At 42.7% G+C, this 25,939-nt stretch overlaps 1 protein-coding gene across 4 annotated transcripts in view; it reads right to left on the bottom strand.

The window, feature by feature from the left end:
* plppr2a (phospholipid phosphatase related 2a) overlaps positions 1-25,939 on the bottom strand; it is a 108,762-nt gene that overhangs the window by 29,413 nt on the left and 53,410 nt on the right. For 3 of the 4 annotated variants that reach the window (XM_083976818.1, XM_083976821.1, XM_083976820.1), the window contains exons 1-2: positions 24,470-24,726; positions 18,194-18,315 (exon numbers count right to left, since the gene is read on the bottom strand). In XM_083976818.1, coding sequence (XP_083832944.1) covers positions 18,194-18,262 — 69 coding nt within the window. In that variant the 5' untranslated portion in view covers positions 18,263-18,315; positions 24,470-24,726. Of the gene's footprint in view, positions 1-18,193; positions 18,316-24,469; positions 24,727-25,939 lie in introns of those variants that run through there. The other variant, XM_083976819.1, reaches the window with a different exon arrangement.

The following is a 25,939-nucleotide window of genomic DNA, read 5'->3' on the forward strand; positions in this document are numbered from 1 at the left end:
AAAACAGCAGTGATAACGTACTTTCAGGTCCGAATCTCCAAACCAGAAACGTTTGTAACAGCACCGGAAAAAGTCGCTAGATTTGTCACAAAAAAAGTCGCCAAGAGGGTTGGAAAGTCGTCAGATTCGCCAAGTTGGCAACACGGTGTAGCCGACAGCCGTACAGCATGCTACACTTTGTCCCCAGAACAGCATTCAAGGAGACCAATTACTCAAACAAAACCAAGATCACACAGTTTCTAAAATTAAAAACCATTATGTCTTGATTGTAGTTTTACATATCAGAGGACTACCATATTCACACACAGGGTACCTGAGAGTGTCTATTATCATAATCTGTAAAAAAAAAAACGGTTTTGACGAGTTAACTCGTCAATGGTCACGAAAGAGTTAATGTTTGTGTGTCCCATCACCACTGAGTCTCCAATGCCTCACGTAGTTCAGTGGGAACACGGAGGAGAGAGACATCAGCTTGTCTCACGGTAGGCCTTAACGCGAGAGACATCAGACAAACTAAGTCAAGAAACTTTCCTTCACGCTGTACCTGATGTTTCTCTGAAAGGGCACCGCATTCAGTAGGTACTCAGCCTCTGAGCACCATCACATCCCCAATGGCACTCAATGATGAGATTCTGCCCTTTTCTCAGATGGCTATCCTGTTTTACCTGATATCTGTTTGTATGACAATAGAAATGTCAAAGTGTGTCTCTCTTAAAAGCCCGCTACCCTCGTTTCCTTCAAAGACCCAGCCTCTCCCCTTTTTCCTCTCTCTCCATTATAACTTAACCTCCCCAACATTTCAAAGGAGCTCCTGTCTTCTTTCATTTCCCACTCGTTCCTCTAACATTTCTTCCACTCCCCTCCTTTTCCCTCCACCATACACATATCATTTCTCTTTACTTTGCTGAATATTTCACATTTGTACCTCTAAATTTCAACATCAGCTGCAGAGCTGACACTCTGGGCCCCGTCGTCGTAATGACTGTGACGCCAAAAGGCAGCGAGAGTTTACAGCTGCTGTGACATCAAGACGGCTGAAAACATGGTGCAGATAGATGGAAAGCATTCTGGGAACACTTTGGGACCAAGTCCAGGAACAGCAACAGCCAACGGCGTGTGAAGGACCCACCACAGTGAGCTCAGAGTCGCTCCTAAAAAATACGATCAGCCTCCCAGCCTCCCTCCCTCCCTGGATAGAAAAACATGCTGTCCTTGCACAAGTTCAGAACATAATCTTTTTCTTCAAAACAGGGACTGACAGCTTCACAGCGTTAGCCATACTTAATGAACTGTATGAATACTTTATTAATGTGAAGGTCAGCTTCTATAATGATGAACATGTGTCAAACATATAGAGCTGTTAATAGGGTTAAATGCACTTCTGCCTTTTCCCCCCTCAATTTGACTTGACTTAATTAAAATTAATGTCTTGATCATCCATGTGGAAATGTAGTTGAGTCGATTTTGACACCAAATCAATGTAAAAGAGTTGATAAACTAGCTGAGGGGGCTATTATCGCTTTCAGACACGGTTCTGCTTCTGGCTCCAGAACCATGTAGCTTTCTGGTGAACCAGCCCACGTTCCCAAATCAGAACCACAGTGAGATGACTTTACTCCGTGCTACTCTGGCGGAAATAAACATATGGCTTTTTTGTTGTCTCAGTAACCCTTCTTCAGTTTTTTAAGTTTATTAATTATTTGGTCTGGTGTTGAAGTGAACCCAGCCTAGGCCATTTCATCCGCAAATTCGGCATACAACTTGCTCTTTTCTTTCGTACTGATTACTAGCTTTTCTTGTTGCGTTGTCTGGCGTTTCAGTTGCTGCCTTCTCCTCCTTCCTGCTCGTCTTCACAGCCTAGAAGACACAACCGCTGATGATGATATCACGGTTCGCATAGAAAAACAAACTATTTTGGTTAACTTGCGAACCGACTTTTTATTTTTTCGGTCTGAATGTGGCCAGTTCAAAATTGCATTCGTGAACTAGAACCAGCATGGATCACTGCTGGATTGAAACCCCTATCTGAGGTTTTTGTATGAAAGATATGTTTATTTCCTGTTTTATTCTGAAATATCTTTTTATTCTGGGCCCCCAGTCTATTTTGCACATGTCTTCTAGATTCCGCACATCTGTGATTGTTTCCCCCCAAACTGATATATTTCACCTGTCTCAATCACCCTTTCTTATTTAAGCCACTTTCTGATTCCCTCAGCTGACCTGCAGCTACAGCCTAATGCAGTGCTCTCTGTAGGTGTGGTTGTATGTAAGAATACGACAGCGATTCAAAAATGTGGTGCCACAGGAAAATGCTGTTGTCATGGTGAGATAAACCACTGAAAATACTTCACATGAACATTTAATGGATGTCTGATTGTTTAGGTGGGTGTTGTAAAAGTGTCTGAAACAGTATTTTTTTTCTTCTCTGTGCACAGCAACTCCCAGCTCTAACTGGGAGCACACAGATATGAATGTCCTGTAGGTAATGAACCGTCTATATCTACAGTATACAAACAGTAATCATACTGATTTTGGTGCATCAATATAAACATGGGAATTGTTGTTTTCTATTAAAGAGAAGAAACATTTTGCAAAGGGACTTTTACATCAGCCTCTCAAGGCCACTGCCATTGTCATTTAGAGGTATAGCTCAGTTTGTGCTGGAGGTACACTGCCCTCTTCCTGTGTGCTGCTATAATCAATCAAACAGATTTACCACAAAATGCGGCACTGTGCTGCAGCTACAAGTTTTACCACCATGGGAAATTCCCCCTGATAATCATTTTGTAAAGTTAAAAAAGTAACTAATCGATAATACGGAGTAGGTAGTGAATTGTTACATTTTGCACCTTTACGAGACAGTCCTCCACAAGATATGTAACAGCCACAGAAGCTCTAACAAGGGTCAAAATATTGGCCTTTCTGTGTTGTTGTCTTTCTCCCCGGCTTCCTCTGGAGGTTCCTCTCATATCCCTCGATGCTGTTAAAGCGCTGTTGCCTGAAAGAGCAGTTTTGTGTTTTACGGACGGAGGATTTAGAGCAGAAGGGCGATGAGGCACAGGGGTCCACCGTCAGACACATGCTGTCCATTAAGAGGACTGCCATCAACGCACGCTACACTGCACCTGGCCGGCATGACAGCAGTCCTGGAGGAGGGAGAGGGAGCCCAGAGGAGGGAGTGAAGCAGGAGGGGATTGAAAAAGAAGAAAGAGAAGAGAGAAAAGGTGGAGGGAGTGAAGGCAATAAGGGATGGAAAAATAAAGCTGGAGAAGAAGAGGGAAAGAAAGGACAGAAGGGTGTGGAGGGCAACGGTGTTGTAGAGAGGGCTGCTGGGTAACAGGTGCAGAGCTTGGGGTGGTGGCCCAAAAACTTTACCACCTCCTCCTCTTGTTCCATTTTCTTCCTCCTCATGTCCTCTTTTGTCTGGGAAGGTTTCTGCTTCTCAGAGAGTCACAGTGTTGACAGCATCAAAGGTGATGGCTGTGATTCAGCTTGTTGAAATGTAAAACAAAATAAATACAATGTGTGTGTGATGGCCAAGGGCCTTTGTGAGCTATCAGAAAGGCTGTAGGGCGGTTATGGAAAGTTGGAGAAATGTCGAACCACCTTATTGTCTGCTGTTCTGACCTGTGTGTATGTGCATTAGCATATTATTTTCTATGCATTCAGTATTCGTCAGGCTTTGACAACACTAGATGTGTGTTTTTTCACTGGTTTGTGCCAGTTTGGGAACTTTAAACTAATACTGAACACTAACAATGAGAATGTGAAAAGTGTTGCTCCCCTGGTAGTGACAAAATTACAAAGAATTAAAACCGAAATCTTCGTCTTCCACTTGGCTTTTAAAAGCTTTAGAGTGAGTTTCAGCTCATTGTTGAGCTGTCTGGTTGTTTACTTGACTGCTCTGTTTCACTCTTACTGCTGTCACGGTGTTGGTTTCAATTTTAGCAGGCAACTACTGCATTTTCAGCAAAAATTCCACTGCTACAAACAGCAGCTAGAGACATATAAGTATAGTGACTCATTTAGCAGCTAATGAACCAGATACAGTATTTTCCTCAGGACCTGGAGGAGACCAAAAACAGTGCTGGCCTGGACTTATGTTCAGTAAAAACAATGAATGAAGAAATACTAGTATGTAACTACTCAATGTCTTACACAAGTTCGTCATTAGGTTCATGCTAACAAATGAAATTAATCATGTCAACTTTATACGGCTTTCTGTGGCAGGTTCAACAGTTATTTATGTACTTCAATTAAATTAATTCTGGTTTGTTAAAATGTGCGTGTTGAACCCCCAAGCTATAGTGAAGGATAAAGTTCCAGTTACTGTGATGATAAGACTTAAGTTTTTATGATGTTAATCTGGGAGCTTCAGATTTTGTTCTTTGTGTTTAGCCGAGCCAACCAACTAAATAAAACGTGACTCCCTACAGTTCAATAAAAAATACAGTTCTATACATATTTTTAATGGTTCATATACATGTACATTTGTATGACTACAGTATGTGTTTGTGGCAGACAAATACATTGTCCTAAACTGCAGTGAACTCTACTAAGCCTGTCAACAACCATCAGCAATAAAGTTCAGTGATAAGGTGGAGAGGTGCTACATAACATGACAAACTGGAAGTGCAAAAGCACAAAAAAAAAATGTTTTAATGCATCTGGTTTCCTCTGCTACATATTCTGGAAAAAAAAACATGTCTGATCATCTAAGACTGTGACCTCGTATTGTTTTTTTTTTTACTGAGTTGGAGTCTGTTTCCTCAGGTTTAAAGCCAAAAACCTCCTACCTACCAACACAGTGCTGGTGCAACCACCATCAACCACCCACAGATTGTACTCCTACTCACATATTCCACTTCCTTTGTCTCCTCCATATCCTTCATTAAAGGTCCCATGTTGTATAACAGTAGAGGTCCATGTATTGTTTGATTATAAAGCAGCTCAAGGTTCTGTAATAATACTGTGAAAGTATCAAAAGGCCCAGTTCATGGAGAAACACAGCCTGTATTCAGACACTGAAACGTGTAATCAGAGCCTCCATACCTTTATGATTTACAATAATTAATTAGCATTTTTAAATATGGTTGACACATGTATACATATTTTCATTTTACCAACAGAGATACACAAAACAACTTGTCTAAAATGATCTGTTTTCAAACTTAAAGCAGAAGTGAGTGGTCCGGTCGTTTTCGCTAATGCTGCGTTCCAGGCAGGCTTTTGAAATCGTAAATTGCAGCTTCAAGTCACAACTTACGACTTTGTAGCATTTCAGGCAACCCACTCGTGTTTTTCCGACCTGTTTTACCGGTGAAAGTCACTATAACGGCCACTCGTAACTTCCGACCGGTGAACTCGTACCAGATCGAACTGGTACCACTTCACGGTCGGAAAAATACGAGTTTCCTTGAACGCACCATAACAGTCCTCGTCCCTACGTCACCACATTCACGGCGTTCCTTGGCTGCACACACAGCCCTGCATGCCGTTCTCTCTCCTCATTGGATAAAAACTGTAGGATACGATAAATGTTTTCTCTTCGGCTCAGAGCAGAGCAGAGTGACTGAGAGACCCGTGTTTCGGTCCAAACACTCTATGTAAGTGATTGCTGTCGGAAGATATAACTATTTAAGACTTATATTAACACAAATATATCACTCACTTCTGCTTTAACAGCTCGCAGCTTTCCAAGTAGCTAAATTTAGAAAATGTGAGATATCGGTTTTGATTTAATGGTATGGTTTGTATCCTTTTATTATTATAGTTCATGTATTTTTTTCTCCAAACTTGTTGCAACAAATCCAATGCCTGTGGTTGGCCATGTGTCACTCAGAAATCAGTCGCCTAGTTAGAGGAGAGACCGACACAAAACGTCCTTGCTGCATGACTAGTGCTACAGTGAGTGAAAAACGAGGGAGCTGTGAAACTATAATGAGATGGTTTTTCATCACAACAAACAAATCTTCTCATGGATATGAAAACTACAAATAAAACACAGAGAAGAGTTGAGTTACGGGACCCTTAAACAAACAAAAAAGTCTTGACAAAGCTCTACAAACAGGAAGATTTCTGTCATCCTAATGTGGGTTATTTTGTGTGAACTGGAAACTGACAGGCAGTCAGTGCTAATTACAGCTGCGCAGCAGGAGTTGGAATAGCTCACTGGTCTGCACTGATCTCTAATCTGTCATTCTAAATACAGCAGCAGCTCCCTGTTGAGCCTCCTGCTTCAGTTGGCAGCCTTCTTGCTGGGTCTGAGGCCACGTCCTGTGCTCTCCAACCTCTGGCCTCCTTTAGGCCCTGGTCTACAGAGAAGTTGAAAGTTTGTCCTCACTTAAACTCTCACATTTAATTGAATGAGCCAATCAAACACCTGCATTCTGTGCTTTTAGATGGCGATCTATATCTAGATCCAGACATGGATTAAAAATGTAAAACTCAAATATCTGTGCAGCCGTCTGCATTGAGACTCACTATTACATCAATGCTTAAAACCTATGTAATGACTTGACAATTGTGGAAGCAGAAAAGAACAAGTAATTGACTTCAAGCCCTTTCTGAGAGTTAATGATCGAGCTGCCTTCATTGATCTGTGCACACTAGCTTCCCATTGATTTAGGCTTAATGCATGTGATCTGCCCAGTGTGGCTCCTGGAAGGCCATCGGTTTATCAATATTTGATTCATGCTGACACAATTTAATGTTTTTGTTTTGTCCTAGATCACAGCACAGACTGTCTGATGTTAGACTCATTAACCTTTTTATATTACTGAAAAGAGTCATCCCATGTTGTTAATAGTGGGATTTTTGGTTCACCATCTGTCCTCTTTAGATTTTTTTAACCATACAGTATAAATGTGTAAAAGGACATCCGAGTGCATTTGTACAGTGATTTGTATGGAAAACAAACATGTTGCCATTCTTTGAAAACTGCTGCTTCTCTCTACATTTCTTCTCTACAACTCTTTTAGCATGCACTGTCACTCTCTCTATTGATATCTTCTTCAAATGATGACAAACAACTGCATTAAAAACAATAATGTTTGGAGCTGGCTTGCACAGCCAATCTATACAGTACAAGTGCTCTGACAGAGCACAGCATGATAAATAGGCTTAGGAAACTGAATAAATGGTTTCCATATGAAAATGACCCTGAAAGGTTTGTCAGTTGTTTGCAAGAGAATGGAAATAAGAGGAAGTTTAGAAGAGTAATTCATAGACTATAAAGTTCAGATGGGGTACTTAGGGGGGAAAAAATGTGAAGGAATGGTGGTGAGAAAGAGAAGTGGAGCCAGTGGTGCATTCACAGAGACGCCGAGCAAGTACCAGCAGCAGGAGAAAGAGAAGAAAGAAGATGGGGAAGAGGAGGTGTTCAGGGAGCAAGTGAGAGGGTGGGAGGATGATGGGAGCAGGATGAGATGGGGTGATTGAATAAAAGGAAAGAAAGAGGAGGAGGTCCGGCAGTGGAGAGGGCTGCTGCAAGAGTTTGGCCGCGTTGCATTTCTCAGAGTGAGCATGTGTTCGTGTGCAGGTGAGGTGAATACAGACACACACAGAGCAGGGGAGAGAAGGAGAGTGGGAGCTTTTGTGCTGTATTTATTTGAAAAAGAGGCTGAAGGGAAAGGAGTGTCCGAAGGGAGCTGGAGAAAAGAGGAGGAGAGCAGCGCTGCTTTAATCATCCTCCAGTCCGGTCCTCGCTCCCCCCTCGTTCTAAAAACACCTCTCATGTTGCTCTCATTTCATTTCCTGCCAGCCGTCATGTGTTCTGCTGCACAATGGTCTTTCAACAGATGATACGGTATAATAATGAAACAAGCAGAGACGCTGCCGGGGAGCCACCTCTCTGCATGTCTTCAATGCGCTCAGATAGACACCCCTGCAGTGCACACAGCACCATGGGGAAACCCTGTGCATGCACATTACAGAGATTACACTGCAGCAAAACAGCTATTACTGGCCCGCTACCTGCCCCGAGCTCCAAACTCCTTTGTCTGCCAAGTCATACAGTGTGCAATCTGTGTATTACTCACTCCCCATGAATAAGTAATGTCGGAGAAGTAGCCAGAGTACAGAGCAGCGGTTAAAGAAGCAGGGTTTGGCTGAATGTTGTCGTTTTTTTGTTTTCAGCTAAGGATGGATGAAGCCGACATCTTAAAGCACAAATGTGTTGATGTTTCCAATTTTTTTCCTTCCTTCCTACAGATTCCATGAACAACAAACCAAAAAAGACAACAACAGTGAATCAATCCTGCCAACAACTATTGTCTGTCTTTTTAAAGCCTGCTCTGATTCATGCAGCGGTGTTGTTGTCACCAAACTTTTAAAAACCACAGGAAATAACAGGGATAAGCCACACTTCTGCACCGGCAAAGATGTTCCCAAAGTTTACTCTCCAAGCATCAATCCACACCTGAATATATAGTCCCTTCCAAATGTTTAGTGTGATCTGGGACACCTTCACATCACACACTGTTACAGTAATTGACCCACTGTTAATATAGAAAATGTGGATCAGTGCAGCTTTAGAGATTCACAACAACTAATTGACTTGGTGATGAGAGCCGCAGACAGAGTGGAGAGGTGCACACTAAAAAAAAGATAGGTAATTTCACCTACCCAACCACAGGGTAATGAAATATTTTACCCATTGTGGGTTATTTATGAGAAAGTGAGAAAGAAAGACTTTAGTATTGTTGAGCAAAGTACAGAGTAGGAAGGTCTTAATTAATCAGTGAGCTTTCAGTGCTTCATTTAACTTTAGATCTAATTGTCTTCCATGAAAAAAACAAAAAAAACAAGAAAGGCACAGTGGGGCCCTTCCAGGAGAGTCTGTGAGTTTGCTACTGGGAGGTGTGAAGGAAGAAACTCTTCAACACACAATACACAGTGTAATCATAATAGATAAATAGTCTAGTGACTTGTTTATTGTCACCTTCGTACAACTGCAAACAATTCATACTGGGAGAGAAAAGTGTTGTTTTTAGCAACATGTCATCACAATTTCACCGCTGTTCAGTTCTCTCTATGTTAAAAAAAAACATTTTGTCATTCAGTTCTGGTAAAAACCACCAAACTCTCGGATGAAGTTCTGTGTTTACTGGCCAGGGGTAGTTAAGTAGACGCTAAGTTGAGGGAAGAAAAGATATTTTCAGGTGACACTATAAAAAAGAGTGGGATGAAAACCCACGGTGTCTGATGATAGAGGGTATTATACTGAGGAAGCCGAAGGACACGTTACTTGTTTCTCATCAGAGCGCAGGTCTGACAGTCTCAGACTTGTTATGCATCACAGCATCAATTTGAAGCTGCCACACAGCATCATACAGTTGGTCCTGGTTATGATGTTTACCAGCTGGAAACCAAAGAAAAATCTGCTCCTGTCACATCTAATATAAACTGCTTGATCACACCTCAGAGACACTGTAAAATGCATGTGCTGAGTTCCATGTTTGTCTTTTTTTTCCAAGTGGATGCGCATTTACCCACCATATCCTTATGAGTATACATTTGTGTATCTACCACCAACATCTGTATGCTCAGCCCACTGGATGTGTGACAGATTGTGCTGGGAGGGGGCTTTGTCAGACTGGGAAGACTTCCTGTGACAGGTGTGAAGCTACCAGAGTGTTACCAACCATTAAACACACCATGCCTATTTATAGAGACAGAGGAGGCACCGAAAGGAGCCGATGTGTTCGCCGTCTGATCTCTGCATGTTGCTCAGGTGTTAATGAGGCCTGTGAGCCTGTGTGTGTGCATCTATGATGGAAACACTTGTGAGACAGATTCTACTTTTTTCAAAGGGAGCTGAGTGAGAACATGAGCCATGATGCAGTGTCACATCTCCTATTGATAGATAAAGATCAGAAGTATATGAAACACTCAAAAGCTCCAAACAAGTCGACGGCAGTGGAACTGTTTCGACGGAGGGAGCTTCAGCTGTGTTACAACAGTGCCCTCTAGTGGACAAACGGCATAAACTCTGCTTTATTTTCGTAAATCATATCAGAGCAACATCAAATCCAAGTCCATGTTGGCTTTGGTAAAAATGACACTGTGGACCACTAAAGAAAAGAAAACAGAAGTAGCAGAAGCCCACAGATTTATTTTCCCCCCCAACTAGAAATAAATGTTTTCATAATCCTGGGCTCCTATCAGTAAGATTAATGTAAGACATCAGTCCACAGCTTTCATGTCGGCAAGATATACCTCAGGGAGCAGCAGGATTAAGATGCTGGCAGCTCATATGTGGTTTCATTTAGATAATGACAATGGAACAGATCCCACCCACACTAAACCAATTAGAGAGCACTTGGAGCAATCTGCATCATGGGAGATTGAGTGTTTGAGACATCTTTAAGATCACTGCAACTCTGTGTTAAAAAACCAACTAGATTCTCAGAGTAAAGCTCCTCACCACTCAGACTGACACTGTAAATTGAAATTTAATGTGACTATATGCCAGTCATTGGGGCGGAGAGAGGGTGAATCTTTTTTATTTCATAAAATTAGAGGGAGGCTGCCATTTGAGCCAAGATAAGATGCCTCCCTCATTAGTCTGTTTACTTGCTTTTATTGTGCTATTTTGTTCTTTTGATGTTTTGAGTCTTGATTGTACTTAAAGTTGAACAGCACAATTTGATTTGATTTGACAAAAAAGATTATAACTTCTGCCTGTTTTCTTTTTGTTTACTGCTCGTAAGAGGTTTTATAGGCATGCACCTCAGAAATAAAAATCGAAAATGTCTTAAATTGTAAATGCCAAGACCTTAAGCTGCAGCCTGAATTTATGCCAAATTGTAATACAGGTCAAAAGGTCATCTTTAAACAGCCCCCAGTGTGTGTCACATGACCACGGCAGCAGCCTGCCTGCAGAGCTGAGAGGAGCAGTAAAAAGTGTTTACAGTGGTGGAATGGGGCTTTATGTTCGCCCCTCCACTGGTCTGGATAAGTGTCTAATCAGAGACTCCTCACAACTGAAAGCTGCATTCTCCATTACAACTCTTCACTGAAGCACACTAAGATAAGCTTTAAACCGAAATTACTTTTAAACTGCAAATTTGCCAGCATGTCCCCAGATGGCAGAGAACAAACGCATAAGGGCGAAGGAGACAGCAGCAAACAGAAAATTATCAACAATATGTAAATAAAATGTGCCGGAGCGAGAATGACTCACTCGTTTTTGTTCCCCGGGTGAAAACGGTTAAAGAATTCATTTTATTGTATCATCAGTCGTGACACAATTGGATTAGACGCAGAGGGGAGATGATGACATAGATTTGTAGGCAATAAAACAGGATTAAAACAGAAATTAACGAGAGGTGGTGTCGATGCCTGTGCAGCAGTAAATGACTGGGAGAGGCCCCTCGCCGGAGTCAGAGACAAAAGACGAGCAGGGGCGGGGGGGAATCACACAGAGAAATGGGAAATGACGGAGCAAAATGGAAGGGACGGAGGAGACACGCAGGACAAGATGGCTGAGTGGGTAGCACTGATAGAAAAGGTTGTGACTTGTGATTAGGGCAGGGAGGATGAAAGGAGTCAGAAGAAAGAGAGCAGAGACGGAGAATGAGTCTGGCTGATTGGTTTCCATGGTAACTGCTGATGAGGTGTGGGGCTAAATAAAAGAGCAGGTCTTTCTGGCTTGGTATGGATCAGTGTCACGTCTCACAAACACACACACACACACACAGCTGATGTTATGCAGGGGGTGGGTGGCTGATAAGCAGTACCACACCTTTCCTCATCACAGGACGGGAATGAATCAGCTCTATTAGTTATTTACCTAAACATACAAGAACACTTTAACACAGTGTTTTTCAATCTTGGGGTCAGGACCCCATGTGGGGTCGCCTGGAATTCAAATGGGGTCGCCTGAAATGTCCAGTAATTGATTAAAAAAATTGCTGATAAATTTTTTTTTTTAAACTAATTATTATTCTCTTTAGAAAAATATGATTAAAAACACCACACATAATCCTAAACAACTGTATTCTATACTTTCACTCTCTCAAATTTAAATAAAATGCAGCATATAAAAGTATCTGAGCTGGTGCATCTTGATTGACAGGGTCGCCAGAAATTTGTGATGTCAAAATGGGGTCACAAGCCAGAAAAGGTTGGGAACCACTGGTTTAACGTGTTGGAAAACACACTAGCAACTAGCTGCCCCCCCGTATCCAGTTCTTATGCTGCTCTGTGCTCACCCAGACATAAAAGTGGTATCAATCTTCTTAACTCTGGGCAAGATCACAAAAGGAGCTTATTCCCCAAAATGTTTAACTATTCCTTTAATATATTCTCCATCACTCTTTCTTCTATTGCTGGCCAGTGAGCAGCTACTCACAGATTTCCCCGTTGCCATTTTTGCAGTCCGCTCCAGAACGCCTCGTGGCCCCGAGCCTGTCTCTCTAATATTAATTTAGTAATAGTTCAGTGACGTTGCTCTGTGCAGTTCACAGCACAAGGGCAGTGGTTACTCAGCATGATGCAGACGATTAATCATCATTATTCATCATCTTTAAATGAGTAGTTTATTTGTTTTAAATTTGCGTGTGTGTGTTTGCATGAAACAGACGCTGAGCCAACATAGACACAAATAAAGGATGTACTCATGTGCCCATCAGAGACAGACAGAGCCATCCTGCTCACTCATATTAATGGCCGTGGGCGGCTCGTATAGTGCCCAGACTGGATAAGTGTATGAATTCCTGGCGATCACAGAATATGCAGAAATGTCCCAGAAATCACACCTGAATCCTTTCTGTTGTAGTGGTGACAGCACCAAACAAACACAAAGTGCCTAACAGTCAATATAATAACATCTGGTTTAAGGCAGTTGCGTGGCTCAGTGGTAAGCGCTGTTGATTGACAGGGAGAGGCTCCAGGGTATGTATCTTAGATACATGGGAGACACACAGGTAACACTGTGCATGTGATTTGGTTTCTCTGGATTGCCGCAGAAGGTGTGATTATGGATGCATGTGTGGGCAACAGACTGACAACCAATCCAGGGAGTCTCCATGTGGACAAATGGTTGGATGACTGGCTGACTGAAAAGTATGAAAGAGGGTGTTGATGTGAGATAGCATTCATGCTCAGCACCAAGCATCCAAAGGGACTAGCTGTACAGCCTGGAACCATATTCTGACATTCACAACAATGGTACCTGAGTTAATATGAACATCCAGCAGGAGGAGGCTGCAGATCAGAACCTGACCACCAACAGTGTGGAGAAGAGCCCACCACTTTCTGGGGATAAGGAAACCACAGAGGTGGAAGAAGACCAGGTAGCCTTCATACAGTATATGTCATCTAAAATGACTTTTTATTGAGCAACATGACAGACTGATATCTGACATCACACCAATGAACTGTATGTCTTTACTGTATTTCTTTCATTATCTCTTGATTTCTTCCTTTAATTCTTCATAAATCAATAATCAACATGAAAATGATTACAGTCTTGACAATGTATTTCCTGTATATCTTGTCATACAGTCAGGTTAAGGTATGGAAACAGCTGTTTTTACTATATAAGATGTATCCTTCATTTTAGTTTGAGTGTGATTTCCTGTGACAAAAACACACATCTCTGAATTGAGTGCTAATTAAAAAAAAAAAAAAACTTGTGGGAGTAAAAGATTTTATGGAAGTAATTCTGAGCAGTAGGGGCTCTGTATAATTCTTATACAAAGGCATCCTCTGTTATCATATTCCAGATTCGAGAGTTAGAAAACCATTGTTCTGCAAAAACTTTGAATGGAAGTTATGCTGTAACAAAGCAGCAAGAATGAGAGAGAGAGAGAGAGAGAGAGAGAGAGAGAGAGAGAGAGAGAGAGAGAGAGAGAGAGAGAGAGAGAGAGAGAGAGAGAGGAAAAGCCTGTGATGTTGCTCTCTGCTTAGCAACAGCATCAGTAATCAGATCGACTCCTCCAAACCCAGTTCAGACTGTGACTCAGTGCCCTGATTTTACAACTTGCATCAACAAGAGGCCTGTTGCTGGATTTTATCTAAATGGAGAATAATACATCAGTTCTCTGTATACCAGGGATTAAAACATGTTTTTCCAATCCTTAGCAAATTAGGTTGTCCTCCCCGCTGAGTGCCCCCCTTTTAATATTTTCACTCTACAGAAACGTTACATATGGTAAATAACACTACAATATAATTATCTTCAGTGGCTGGCAGGGAGTTTTATGCTGTGGCATAATAAACAGTCTTAGTTCCCCTTTCCTGCATGTAGCCCGACTATTGAATTATTCACTAGAATGTACCATGTTACAAAATGTTAATACAGAAGAAAACTAAGGCTGCCTTCAGACAAATATAAAATTCAGCCTCTAAAGGCTGTTTTTGCTGCCACCAAACATTTCTTGTCACGAGTTATGAGTGGGGGCGTCTTCAGGACAGATGCCCAGCAGGTTAGCATGCTAATATTTACTTTTTCAACTGGACCCACTTGTTGGTGAGTAAATGACTTACAGTATAGTAAGTTTGATGCTGAACTCAAAATCTGGTGGGTAACAGCTATTGATGCTACTGTTAACTACTGTACTGTATGTATCAATAGCAGTACTGATATATGGCTCCTTTAGGTTAAATCAGTTGACTACTCACGAGGCCCCTCCCCCAGATAGTGACCATCGATACCTTGGCAACCGCAAAAGGCACAGCAAGTCTGTTAAACCTTGGTTTACACTGCAGCAGCTTAAGCCAACGTTAATCAACACTTATTAGATCTCATCCTAAAAATAAAAGCAAAACATACTGTGTATAAACAATGTAGTCAAAGAGTGTTTTGTTGGGGTGTTGTTTAGCTCAGTGGGGAGAGCAGGCGCCCCATAGGCAGAGGCTACAGTCCTCGCCACTGCAGCCCTGGTTTGATTCCAACAGTGGCCCTTTGCTGCATGTCATTCCCCTTCTCTCTGTCTCTCTACAGCTGTCCTATCAACTAAAGGCATAAAAGTCCAAAAATATAGTTTAAAAAAGAGCGTTTTGTTAGAACAGGATTACATAAAATAGTCCAAAAAATCCTCACATACTGTATGTGTTGTGTTGTATGGTGAAAGACAATGACAAATAAAAAGACATGTGAAAAGAACAATGGAAAAATGAAGCTAAAGTGCTCTGTGTGTGGACACACTGCAAAACTCATATTGCAATGAAGGATTGATCATTTTAAAAGAGTTTTACTGTTGCTGATATACAGTGCGTGTGCATGGCTTAAAGCAGATATCAGCTTCACGGCCGTTTCGGCTAATGCTGCGTTCAAGGCAGGCTTTTGAAACCGTAAGTTACAGCTTCAAGTCACAACTACGACTTGGTAGCGTTCCAGGTAACCCGTAGCTCGTGTTTTTACCATCCTGTTGTCTGTGAAAGTTCCCTATAACGGCCACTCGTAACTTCCGACCCGTGAACTCGTACCAGATCGAACTGGTATGACTTCACAGGAAGGAAAAACACAAAGTACGAGTTTCTTTGAACGCACCATGAGTTAGCAGCCCCCGCCCTTGTCAGGCATCAATTGGTCCTCGTGCTACGTCACCACATTCACGCGCATCCCTTGGCTACACACACAGCCCTTCATGCCGTTCTCTCTCCTCATTGGATAACACTTGTATCCCACAAGGAAAATTTTCTCCTCGGGTTACAGCAGAGCAGAGTGACGGAGAGACTCGTGTTTAGGCTGAAATACTTCATGTAAGTGATTGCTGACGGAAAATAGGACTATTTAGGACTTATATTAACAAAAACATTCCACTGATATCTGCTTTAAGAAAAAGTTCTGTCCTGACTACTGTAGCTCCTCCAGTGTTGTCTTTTCTGTTCTATTTGCATATGATACACAGATAAATGCAGAATTTCTCCACAACATGGTATACAACTTAAATCACTTTGAATCAGTTATTTCAGTCAATACATATAAACTATATATTTGCTGAGGTAATAACTTGTTAGCTTTAGCCTTTCTCTAGTTTCCATGCACACATTCATGCTGTAACTCTGCAAGCAGAAGGAGACCTCGTTCACTGCCTCCATTACAGGTAACAGCTGCTGGCCTCTTTTCTCCGGTCCTGTCTGCTTCTCCAGCCCAGTGCAAATGGACAGAAATATCCTCTCTCTCTATCACACACACACACACACACAGATGTAGGGCTAGCAAAGGGAATTGACTAAGACCTAAGGGATGAGAGCTGATGTGTGGGAGGCATATGGTGGAGTGGCCTAATGGAGAGCTTTTTACAGTATATTATAACCGAGGGGACCAATGTTTCACAGACAGGTTCACGTGAGCTGGGCAGGTTCCAGTAACTATTGTTTGCTGGTCCCGTTTGGGGACCGCCAGGCACAGAGGTACAGTACAAGAGGTGGACAGGGAAGACTTGATGATGTGTTCAGGTATACTCTATACCTCTCCAGTTATGATGCCAACTAGACTTTATGATAACATTTCAGAAATGTGGCTACTACTGGACAAATACAGTAAATACCTAAAACAGCAAATAACTCACATACATTATAATCCAACAAATTTACTTAATCAAAAGTAGTCAGCAGTAGACTGACCTCTTGCTGTACATCTTATATGATAAAGAAAGTGTAATCACTACCATGAGTGCTGTCGATTCTCTCAGACAACACTTTGCAAGCCCATTCCCATCAACTAACGTGACATGATCAAACACTCAGTGAATGTCTCACTGCTACACAGTGGAGGCAAAAGCAAACCATTGCAAAATATAAATGGCTTTGTCATCATACAATACTGGACAATTAATATTGTGAAATTTTTTTTTTTATCTATTGTTTGTCATATTTTCCACCAAACATTTTGGGGCATTGATATTTCATCTAATATGCATGAAACCAGCTAGATGCAAATCTTTAAAAAATCATATATAGTGACATAAACTCTGCAGCCAACTACAAAACAGGGGTGCAGGACTCTCTGAATTTCAAGAAAAAGGCAGATCTCCTGATCATCAAAATGTGTTCTTCTAGGTTTTTCAGCATCTGACACTGTGCTGCTCCTGGTTTTGAGCACTAGTACTGGTAAATTGCCTCCCTGTTTGCTGCTGCAGTGTGCTACAGTATGTGCACACCAAAGTGAATCCAAACATGCAACATCTGTATAATATCATGATGCACCTATAATGCAGTGGTCCAACACAAACAGCTTTGCTTATCTAAATCTGTTACAGGACAGTGCTCTGAACGCGTGGGGTACTCCAGCTGAAAAGCTGATGGTTGGCTTAGTCGAAGCCAATGAACTTCTGGACTGCTTGGTTTGTCTAATTAGATTACAGACAGTCTAATTACCTCACCAGTTCATGCTTTTCTCCACCTCAGTTACAATTTGGTGAAAGGCAGTGGGCCTTCCACTGCCCTCTGAGTCATCTGTCTGACTGCTCTCACAAACAACACAGCACACACTTTCCACAGGGGCTGTAGCTGTATGTTTATTTGTGCATGGTGTGTTTTCGGTCTGCCACAGACAATGACCTTTAGCATGATCTGCACAACACAGCTCCAAAGCCCACAGCACAACTGAAAAATCCACTCTGTCTGTGCTGTGACATCCACAACCACCTCGATGAATCATGCAGTTCAAAAAAATACGCTGGAAAACGTTCAACACACCACAGAACAACTGTAGACACTTAACAAAGCCTTGGCTGCCCCTGGTGCCGGGACAGGGCAGGATGTGTGACACCAAGTGGGAATGTCAGCGATGGAGAGCATGTTTGCTGAGCTGTCCCAAACTCCACTGTTCAGCCTGAAATATTTAGCAGTGAGGCTGAGATTGTAGTGATGCGAGGAGGGGAAAGTGCATCCAACGAGAGGGGTTCAGATAGAGTCAAATCTCTGAGCCACAAACATTGTTCTGTGCCGACAGCATCAGCGATTGCAGAGATAAATCATAAGTCAGTGTGAAAGCCCAAAGAAAGAGGAAGTAGCCAGCAGAGATATGAAAGAGATTTGTATCCAAAAACTCAACTCCTCCTCAGCTACTATATATTTTTTTTGCTTATCTGGTAAGGGTCAGCTTGCTGTAGATTCATCAGTTCTAATTGAAATGACGTGTTTTTGGACAATTATCTCAGATTTTGATAGTCAAGCTGAGATATTGAGGTTTGTCCACAGACGCAGTGTCAGAGGAAAATGTCAATGTGTTCCTTACCTCCACAAACAGGAAGCAGGGGACGATGGAGCTGCTGCTCTTCACGCCCGGCTTCTCCTCCATCGCCATCCTTCTGTCTGTTTCTCTGAACGTCCCTCTGTCCTGCTGTCTGTCTCCTTATTCTGAAAGAAAGAGGTGAGGTCAAGTTAGTCCACCTGCCGACCTGAGGTCAATTAAAGTCCAGAGTGTGAGATTAAGTGGAATCCAATCAGGACAAATAAGCTTTGGATGGATCTGGGGGTTTCCTTGCCATCAAGGCATTTATGGCGCAGCTGAGTCCAAGACAAATTTACCCGAGCGGGACAATAAAGTTTATCGTATCGTATCCTTGATGTCTTGTCTTTCTGTCCGCATCATCACAGAGCTGCTTTTATTTTTGCACATTGTCTCTGTGATACCTTATTATTGTTTATTTATGTACCATATCCATGAATATTTAACACATGCACGACAAGTGAACTCAGTTCTACCGTGGGCTATGTGCATTGTTCAGTTTACTGTTGAAACCAATGGGATACTTTTGTTGGATTTTCATGCATCATACCCCAACACCCTTAAGAGGAGCAACAAAAACAAATAAATAACTTCTGTGTCACACGCTACGTCTCTGGGCTGTGCTTTAATGAGAACTGTTGCTCTGTAGTCTCGACTCGCTACCCAGGCTGATCATTGAACAACCTCATAATGAAACATGTTAATGTCTGGTGGAATTAAAACTTCTGAGTGAGTTACACAATTCAGTTACTTGTAATCAGTTGGTGCAGGAAGCTAAGTGCTGAACAATCAGCAAAACAGCTGGCAAACTAACAGACAGTGTGACAACACCTAATATGATAATGTGTTGACTAATGAGCTTTAGAAGCCTGTATGCAGATTCTGTTAGCTTTGTACAAAGCCTAGCTACTGTATATTTCCCTGTGTCCAGTCGGTGCTAAGATAAGCTCACTAGCTGCAGGCTGCAGGCTGTAGCCATGTACTCAACAGACTGAGGTGAGAGTCTCAGCTTTCCACCAAAAAGAAAACTAATGTGACAGTTGATGGTGCTGCCTCCAATTGATCATGCGCCCTGGCTACTTGTCCACAGGGATATCCCTTTGGTCGAATGGTCAGTGCGCAAGACTCTTACCCAGGAGACTGGGGTTCAAACCCTGTCCGGGCCCTCCTTCATCCTGCCACACTAACATTATGTATATTTTCTGATTGACAACCATGTCCCTAACACAATAACTCCTCCAAGGAACCTCCTTCCTTCACTTCATAGAGTGATTGTGTGCAGGTGTGTTAGTGGTCACTGCGGAGAAAAACCCTGATTGACCAGTGGTGGTCGCAATGCGTTGGTTGTTTTTAAAATGACTGCCATGTAAAATAAAAGCTTTTTAAAAAATAAAAAACAAACAGAGAGAACTTGTGCAAGTTGAGTACTGTACTTGCACTTTTGTGTCAAGTTTTAAACTTTTGGGATCAAACCACACCTGAACTTTTCAAAGAGCACATGTGAATAATCACCAAGAAGACCCAGCAGCACTACCACTGCTTTGGTTTTAAGTTCAACAATAACTGTGTATTCAATCAAAATATATCAAACTAATATTGCCATTAAATGTTGCCACTTTGCAAGATTTACAAAGCATCTAAGAGGTAACTATAGCCTTGCTCAGCAGAGTCTCTCAGCCTGTGGCTCTACAGGGTGTGTCCCAGGAATTATTTGACATGGTTGTTAACTTAAATTAAATTAAAAATGAAAGATTAATTTATTAAACCAGCTCACTGGATCAGATAGACTAGAAAGTTGAAAAAGTAACACAATGCAGTATCTAAATGTTTTCTCCATAGTCTGTGACTTAATTAATTAATAATCTGTCTGCGGCATGAAATTAAGGTTTTATATGTAATCAGTTATGTAGAGCCTTCAAACTTCAGCTTTTCTGTTTCTTTAATCACTGCTTTCTGCCTTTGTAAGCAGTATGCCTCACTGTGCTTTCACCCAAACGCCAAGAAAAAAATAAGCAGAGAAAAGAAGATTAACATACGTAAAATCCACAAAGAAAGGACAAGGAACAGTATGTTTAGAGGACGAGAAGGAGGATTCTTCACAGTGAACTGCCTGCAGTACGAGCTGTGTGATCTCTGCTGCCACACTTTGCTAACAGTGTCAGAACTGAGTAGGAGTGTTCAGCTGGATCCAGTGATGTTTTCATCTCTGACATTCCTGAGCTCAGATCACAAACTTTCTTTAAGGTTGATTAATATGGATGCTCAATCACCCGGGAGAGGAGAGGAGAGGAGAGGAGAGGAGAGGAGAGGAGAGGAGAGGAGAGGAGAGGAGAGGAGGCTGAGGAAACGAGAGAAATTATTTTTTTGTTTCTCAGTAGTTCGGAGGTTGACCTCTATTCTGCTGGTGAGGGGTGTGATATGTGCTGGAGAGCTTTCTAGTTCCTAATTCTTTCTACGCTGGTGGAAAGAATAGGCCTGAGGGATGAATAAGGCATGAAGCCAAGCTCTTAGCAGCCCGCAGAACAACGCAATGTGCCAACCAAGACTTCTTTTAGAGAGGGTTGGTTGGACTCTGTGTGTGTGCATGTGTACAGCTGTGTAGCTATATGTGTGTGCGTGTGTGCGTGTAGCTGTCAGGGTGAACAAGCAGAGGCCCCAGGTAACAGAAACCAGCAGAGAGGGAAAGAGAGACAGAGACGGAGGGAGGAATCGTTCCTGTCTCTTTGCCTCTGGAGACTGAAGGGAAGTGTTACTTAGTCTTTCATTCCCTCAGTGGGAGGCAGCACAAAGAGGCTCTCTCCAACAGTTTGGGACACCAGCTGACAAAGTGCATATGAGCTGCGAGTTGGTGGTGATGAAAATGTGTTTGGGGAGAAACCACTCAGGTGGCCAGAGATGAGGCGGAGAGGCTTTTGATGATTAAAATCTGTTAAGTGGGACACCAAGCCAGGGATGAATTCACCGCAAGAACTGGGACTGCAAAAGCTTAGGTTACATTCCCCAGAGGTGTAGGCAGACTTCTGAGCTGTCCCACACACATTTTGTAGAAGTGAGGTTTCGTCAGAGGCGCTCGCTCTCTGAATGCTGATTTGGGTGACAAGTTTGCAGCTTAATTAGTGTGAGAAAATCTGTCCACTGCTCAGCATGCAGGGCTGAACTCAAGGCTAATTCAATTCTTCTTCACGATGCCGTCCTTGTATCAGTAACAGTTTCAACACTATTGGACAAGTTAAATTAGATAATAAATGTTAGATTGCTTTACTAAAAATATCTCAACATAACAGCAAAAGCAACTAGTTACATTACACTGTGGGTTAGCTGCTCAGCTCAGCTTGATCAAAGACGCCGTTCAGCACCAAAGACTCCACATCCAAAAGTATCAACGTGACAGTGAGAGAGGGGTCACTCATATCTGCTGCTTCCCACAGCATCACAGAGACTTACGGTGAGTTTCAGTTCATTGTGGAGTTGTTTTGTTCTCCTTTCAACTCTCTTTTTTGTCATTTTCAACAACATGACCTTCTCATACGAAGTTAGCAGCTAACTGGTGAACATAATGGAGCAGATCAGAGCCAGATATTTCCTCCAGGAGTTGGTAGAGACCAAAGACTGAGCCAAAAGAATACTGGCAGACACAAATTGGTGTTTGCTTGTATTTGGTAGACACAAACATGACTCTAAATGACCAATAGTGTAACACTTTAACCATATTGAAAGGCAATAATATGCCAACTTGTTTCAATTCTACTTAAAAGTGGTCAGTTATTAGAAGTTAAATTGAGAAAAATAAGACATTGTCAATTGTAACTGCTGTAGCATTGTAGCTGCTTTCAAAGCTAACATAACATTAGCAGTGGAAACTCCAAAGAGGAGTCCAGGATTAAAGTGGTTCATGCTACTTTCACTTCTTAACAAGACTCAAGACACTCTTACAGTAGTTTGTATCCGAAATCACTCACACACAACTATTTCCTATTCACTAACCAGGGATTCAACGTAGAGGATTATAAAGTCAACACATGGGTTAAAAAAAACAAATAAAAACAAAACAAAAAACACTCCCAGGCACTACAGGTAATTTTCTTTGCACCAATTTTCTGTTTCTCAGTAAAAACACAATGCATGATGGTACATGATGCTTGGTTAGTGACCATCAGAACTAGTGCATTGTGGGATACAATTATTCCACTACATACAATGTAGTGATTTCTCACTTTACATTTAGACAGCACTACACAATGGCGATACAGTGGTCTATAGTTATTGATGTTTGACACCTTAGATTCAGTCTTACCAGTGGCCTCCCATTATCAAAACAGCTAATTCTACTAAAAAACTAATCTTTGTTTAGCAGAGACTAAATGCCTCACACCTAAAAGAATCTCAGTCCTGTCCGTCCACTGGACACAGAGACAGTTTAATCATAATAGTATAACTAAATTCCACATGTTAATCTCTTGCACTACTGAAAAACAACTGGTTAGCCAGCTTGCTAACATTATTAAGCTTGAAAAACAAACACAAAACATCATGTAATGAAGACAATGTTTAGCTGTTACTGGAACTGACATGTCTCCACTTCAGGTGAAGAAACGCCTCCAAGTTGTTGAAGTAATGAAGCATCACTGGGATTCATTGTATAATAAATACTGAATTTCAGTTTGTGATTCATGACACGACTTGATCACAGCACCACAATGTGTGACATCTGTTAGTGGTTAATTTCTGGTTAAACTGCATGGTTAGTGTGCATGTGAGTGAGTGTGTGTGAGTAACTGGGTGGAAGGAAGAGGCACCCAGATGGTTTTGATCTGATTAGAGGGGTCCAATTCAAAAGGGGCTTAATCTGATAGTTTGTCTATCAATCAGAGAAAATCAAGCTGACCTGTCAGCTGAGCCCGGACACACAGATGTGTGTTGTTTAGGAGAGAGAAACAAAGACTGACTTAAAGCCGAGGAGACACAATCAAACAACGACACACAGATTCCCACAACACAACAATAGGAGTAAAAACGTGAGAGAACTGAAATCAAAATGGTGGAGACGAGAAGCAAAGCGAGCTGCAGATGGGAAAGTTGAATTAACACCATAACACACTCACACACACACACACATCCACTTACACATTGTGGAGAGCAGGACATTTGAATCCCCTGCTGCTCCAGTCAAAGGGTAGAGACCCAGGCAGCCATATGTCCTCTCTCCTGCCTCTGCAGTCCACCACCCTGCCCCAGGACATACAGTACACATGCCTGTGTATGTGAGTGCATCCTCTCACACACACATGCACACTCACACTCACACAAGGCTAATTGGGCACAGCAATCTGGCTCATGCTTGACGTTACACTCATCTGTGCTTTACTAAATAATGCTCTTGCATATCACATATCATTTTGCATAAGCCCACATTGGTGCAGCAACTAACAGGGGAGAAGGTGCAGCAGTAATGCAGCGTTGAAATGCAAACTGTCAGTCAGTCATTCTCCTGTTTCTGTGAGCCACATCCAGAGAGCTGACTCTGCCCTCACCTGAATATTATTCATCTGACTGCAGATGATTTTTCACTGTGGAGAACTGATGGATTTTTTTGTTTTTTTCAGCATTTACCTGCAGCCCAGAGCTATCACTGTTGATCTGAGCAAATCCCTCAGTTCTCATTTGTGTATGTGTGTGTAGTGTGGCCATTTTTTGTCCAGCCATTGTCACACCAATCTCTTCCAACTCAGACCCCATGCTTTACCACAAGTCACACTAGTCATGCCTCATGTGCTCACACACACACACACACATACACACACACAAACACAAACACACAGGCTGCAAACATGAACAATACACCGGTCCTGACACCTGAGTTGACTCACAAACAACAACAAAAAACACAGCACCCCACTCCTCCGACTATACGGCAATCCCTCCCTACTATTAATAGAACAAAGTGAAGGAGGAGAGTAAAGCCATAATAGGATTTACCCCGCGCTGGATAATTAGGGCTTCTGTTTGGGGAATACCACCGCAAAACACAGAATACCACAGAGAGACACTCCCCCCCCACCACCACCACCACCACAACATACACACCCACAGACCCACTACAAGACCTGGGGAAGAAGCACGTAACATGAGGCTAACAGTTACAGAGTAGAACGTGCAGCGCAGTGACCTCCACATCACGTCTGAAGTGTCCGTGCTGTTCGGAAACCTGCCATCTGTCCATCCATCCATCCATCCATCCATCCATCCATCCATCCATTCATCCTTCCCTCCCTTCCTCCTCACCTCGTCGCCGAGCTGCCGGTTGCCGTGGCACCAGATTCCTATGCGGTGGCCATGTCAGATCAGATGATGGGAAAGTGGCGTGAAAATCTCCTCTCCACGTCTCCCCCTCTTCCTCCTCTTCTTCTCCTTCTTCTCCTTCTTCTTCTCCCTACTCTCCTCTCCCCTGCTGCCTCCTGGTCCACAGTGAAGCGTGAGAGAGTAGACGGAGAGATGGCAGCAGCAGCAGCAGCAGCAGTAGCGGTGTCTCTGTCTCCTAATCTTCCACACATACACACACGCACACACACATACACACACTCACACACACACACATACACACACACACTCTCACCCTTCTTTTAATTAGCTTGTTCCAACAACCAGCGATGACTTTTAAATTAAGTGGCTGAAATTACCTCCTGTGCAGCTTTCAGTCCAATGAGGAGACACAGAGGAGAGGGAGAGCGCAAGAACATGTGTGTGAGGGAGTGAGAGTGTAGCCGCGCGTGTGTTAGAGACAGTGATCGAGAGAGAGAGAGAGAGAGAGAGAGAGGAGAGAGAGAGAGAGAGGAAGGGAGGGCATACATTATGTGTGTCAGCTCATTTGTATTCTAAGCTTGTTTTCCCTCTCCATCCCTCCCCTTCTCTCCCTCTGTCCATCTCTCCCCTTATCTCCCTCCATCCATCCCTCCCTCCCTCCTCTTATCCCCTTGCATCCCTCTCTCCTTCCCTCCTCTTCCTGATTGGGCATAGAGGACGTGAACCTGACCCAAACATTAAGAGGGAAGAGGGATGGAGGGATGCTGCAGACTAAGAAGATGGTGGGGAGGGAAGGAGGGCTGCACATGTGTACGGTTGCTCAGCTGCCTGCCTGCAGCTCAGCACACTCTGGGATGTAGGTTAATGATACGTGGCTATTGATCCGCCGTTCCTGGAGCAAATGGAACATCACAGGTCAGAGCTGGTAGCTGAGACAGGGAGAGAGAGAGAGGGAGAGAAAGAGGAAGAGGAGTAGAGCGGGTTGGACAGGAAGTGCATCTGTGTGCCTGCGTGTGCTCGACCTCACACATATGGCTGTGTCAGAGTGTGAGAGGTGAATGAAAGTTCGGAGTTACGCAGGGGGAAGATGTAGCTGAGAGCTGTAAAAACATTGTGACAGTCTGTCATAACATTTCCTGCAATCGGGTCATGACGAGATATAAAAGAGACAGAATTAGCTATTAAAATAATACTCGACTTTCACTGAGAAACTGCTGGGGGCACACCCTGCCATTAACAACAATACCAACTCTGACGCATTCCTTCTCTCTGCAGGGACGAGCCAGTGGATTTTTACTGGATAGAAGCTTTTTGAGATGAGGGTGATGTCAGTTGGTTGGTCTGTCCAAGTCAACGTCTTCAGGACAGATTGACAAAAGATTATAGAGACATTCGTGGTTCCCAGAGGATGAATCATAATAACTTTCTCCTGAACTAGTCCTGAATTTTCTC

This window comes from Trachurus trachurus, assembly GCF_905171665.1.
Source record: "Trachurus trachurus genome assembly, chromosome: 8".
NCBI lineage: Eukaryota > Metazoa > Chordata > Actinopteri > Carangiformes > Carangidae > Trachurus > Trachurus trachurus.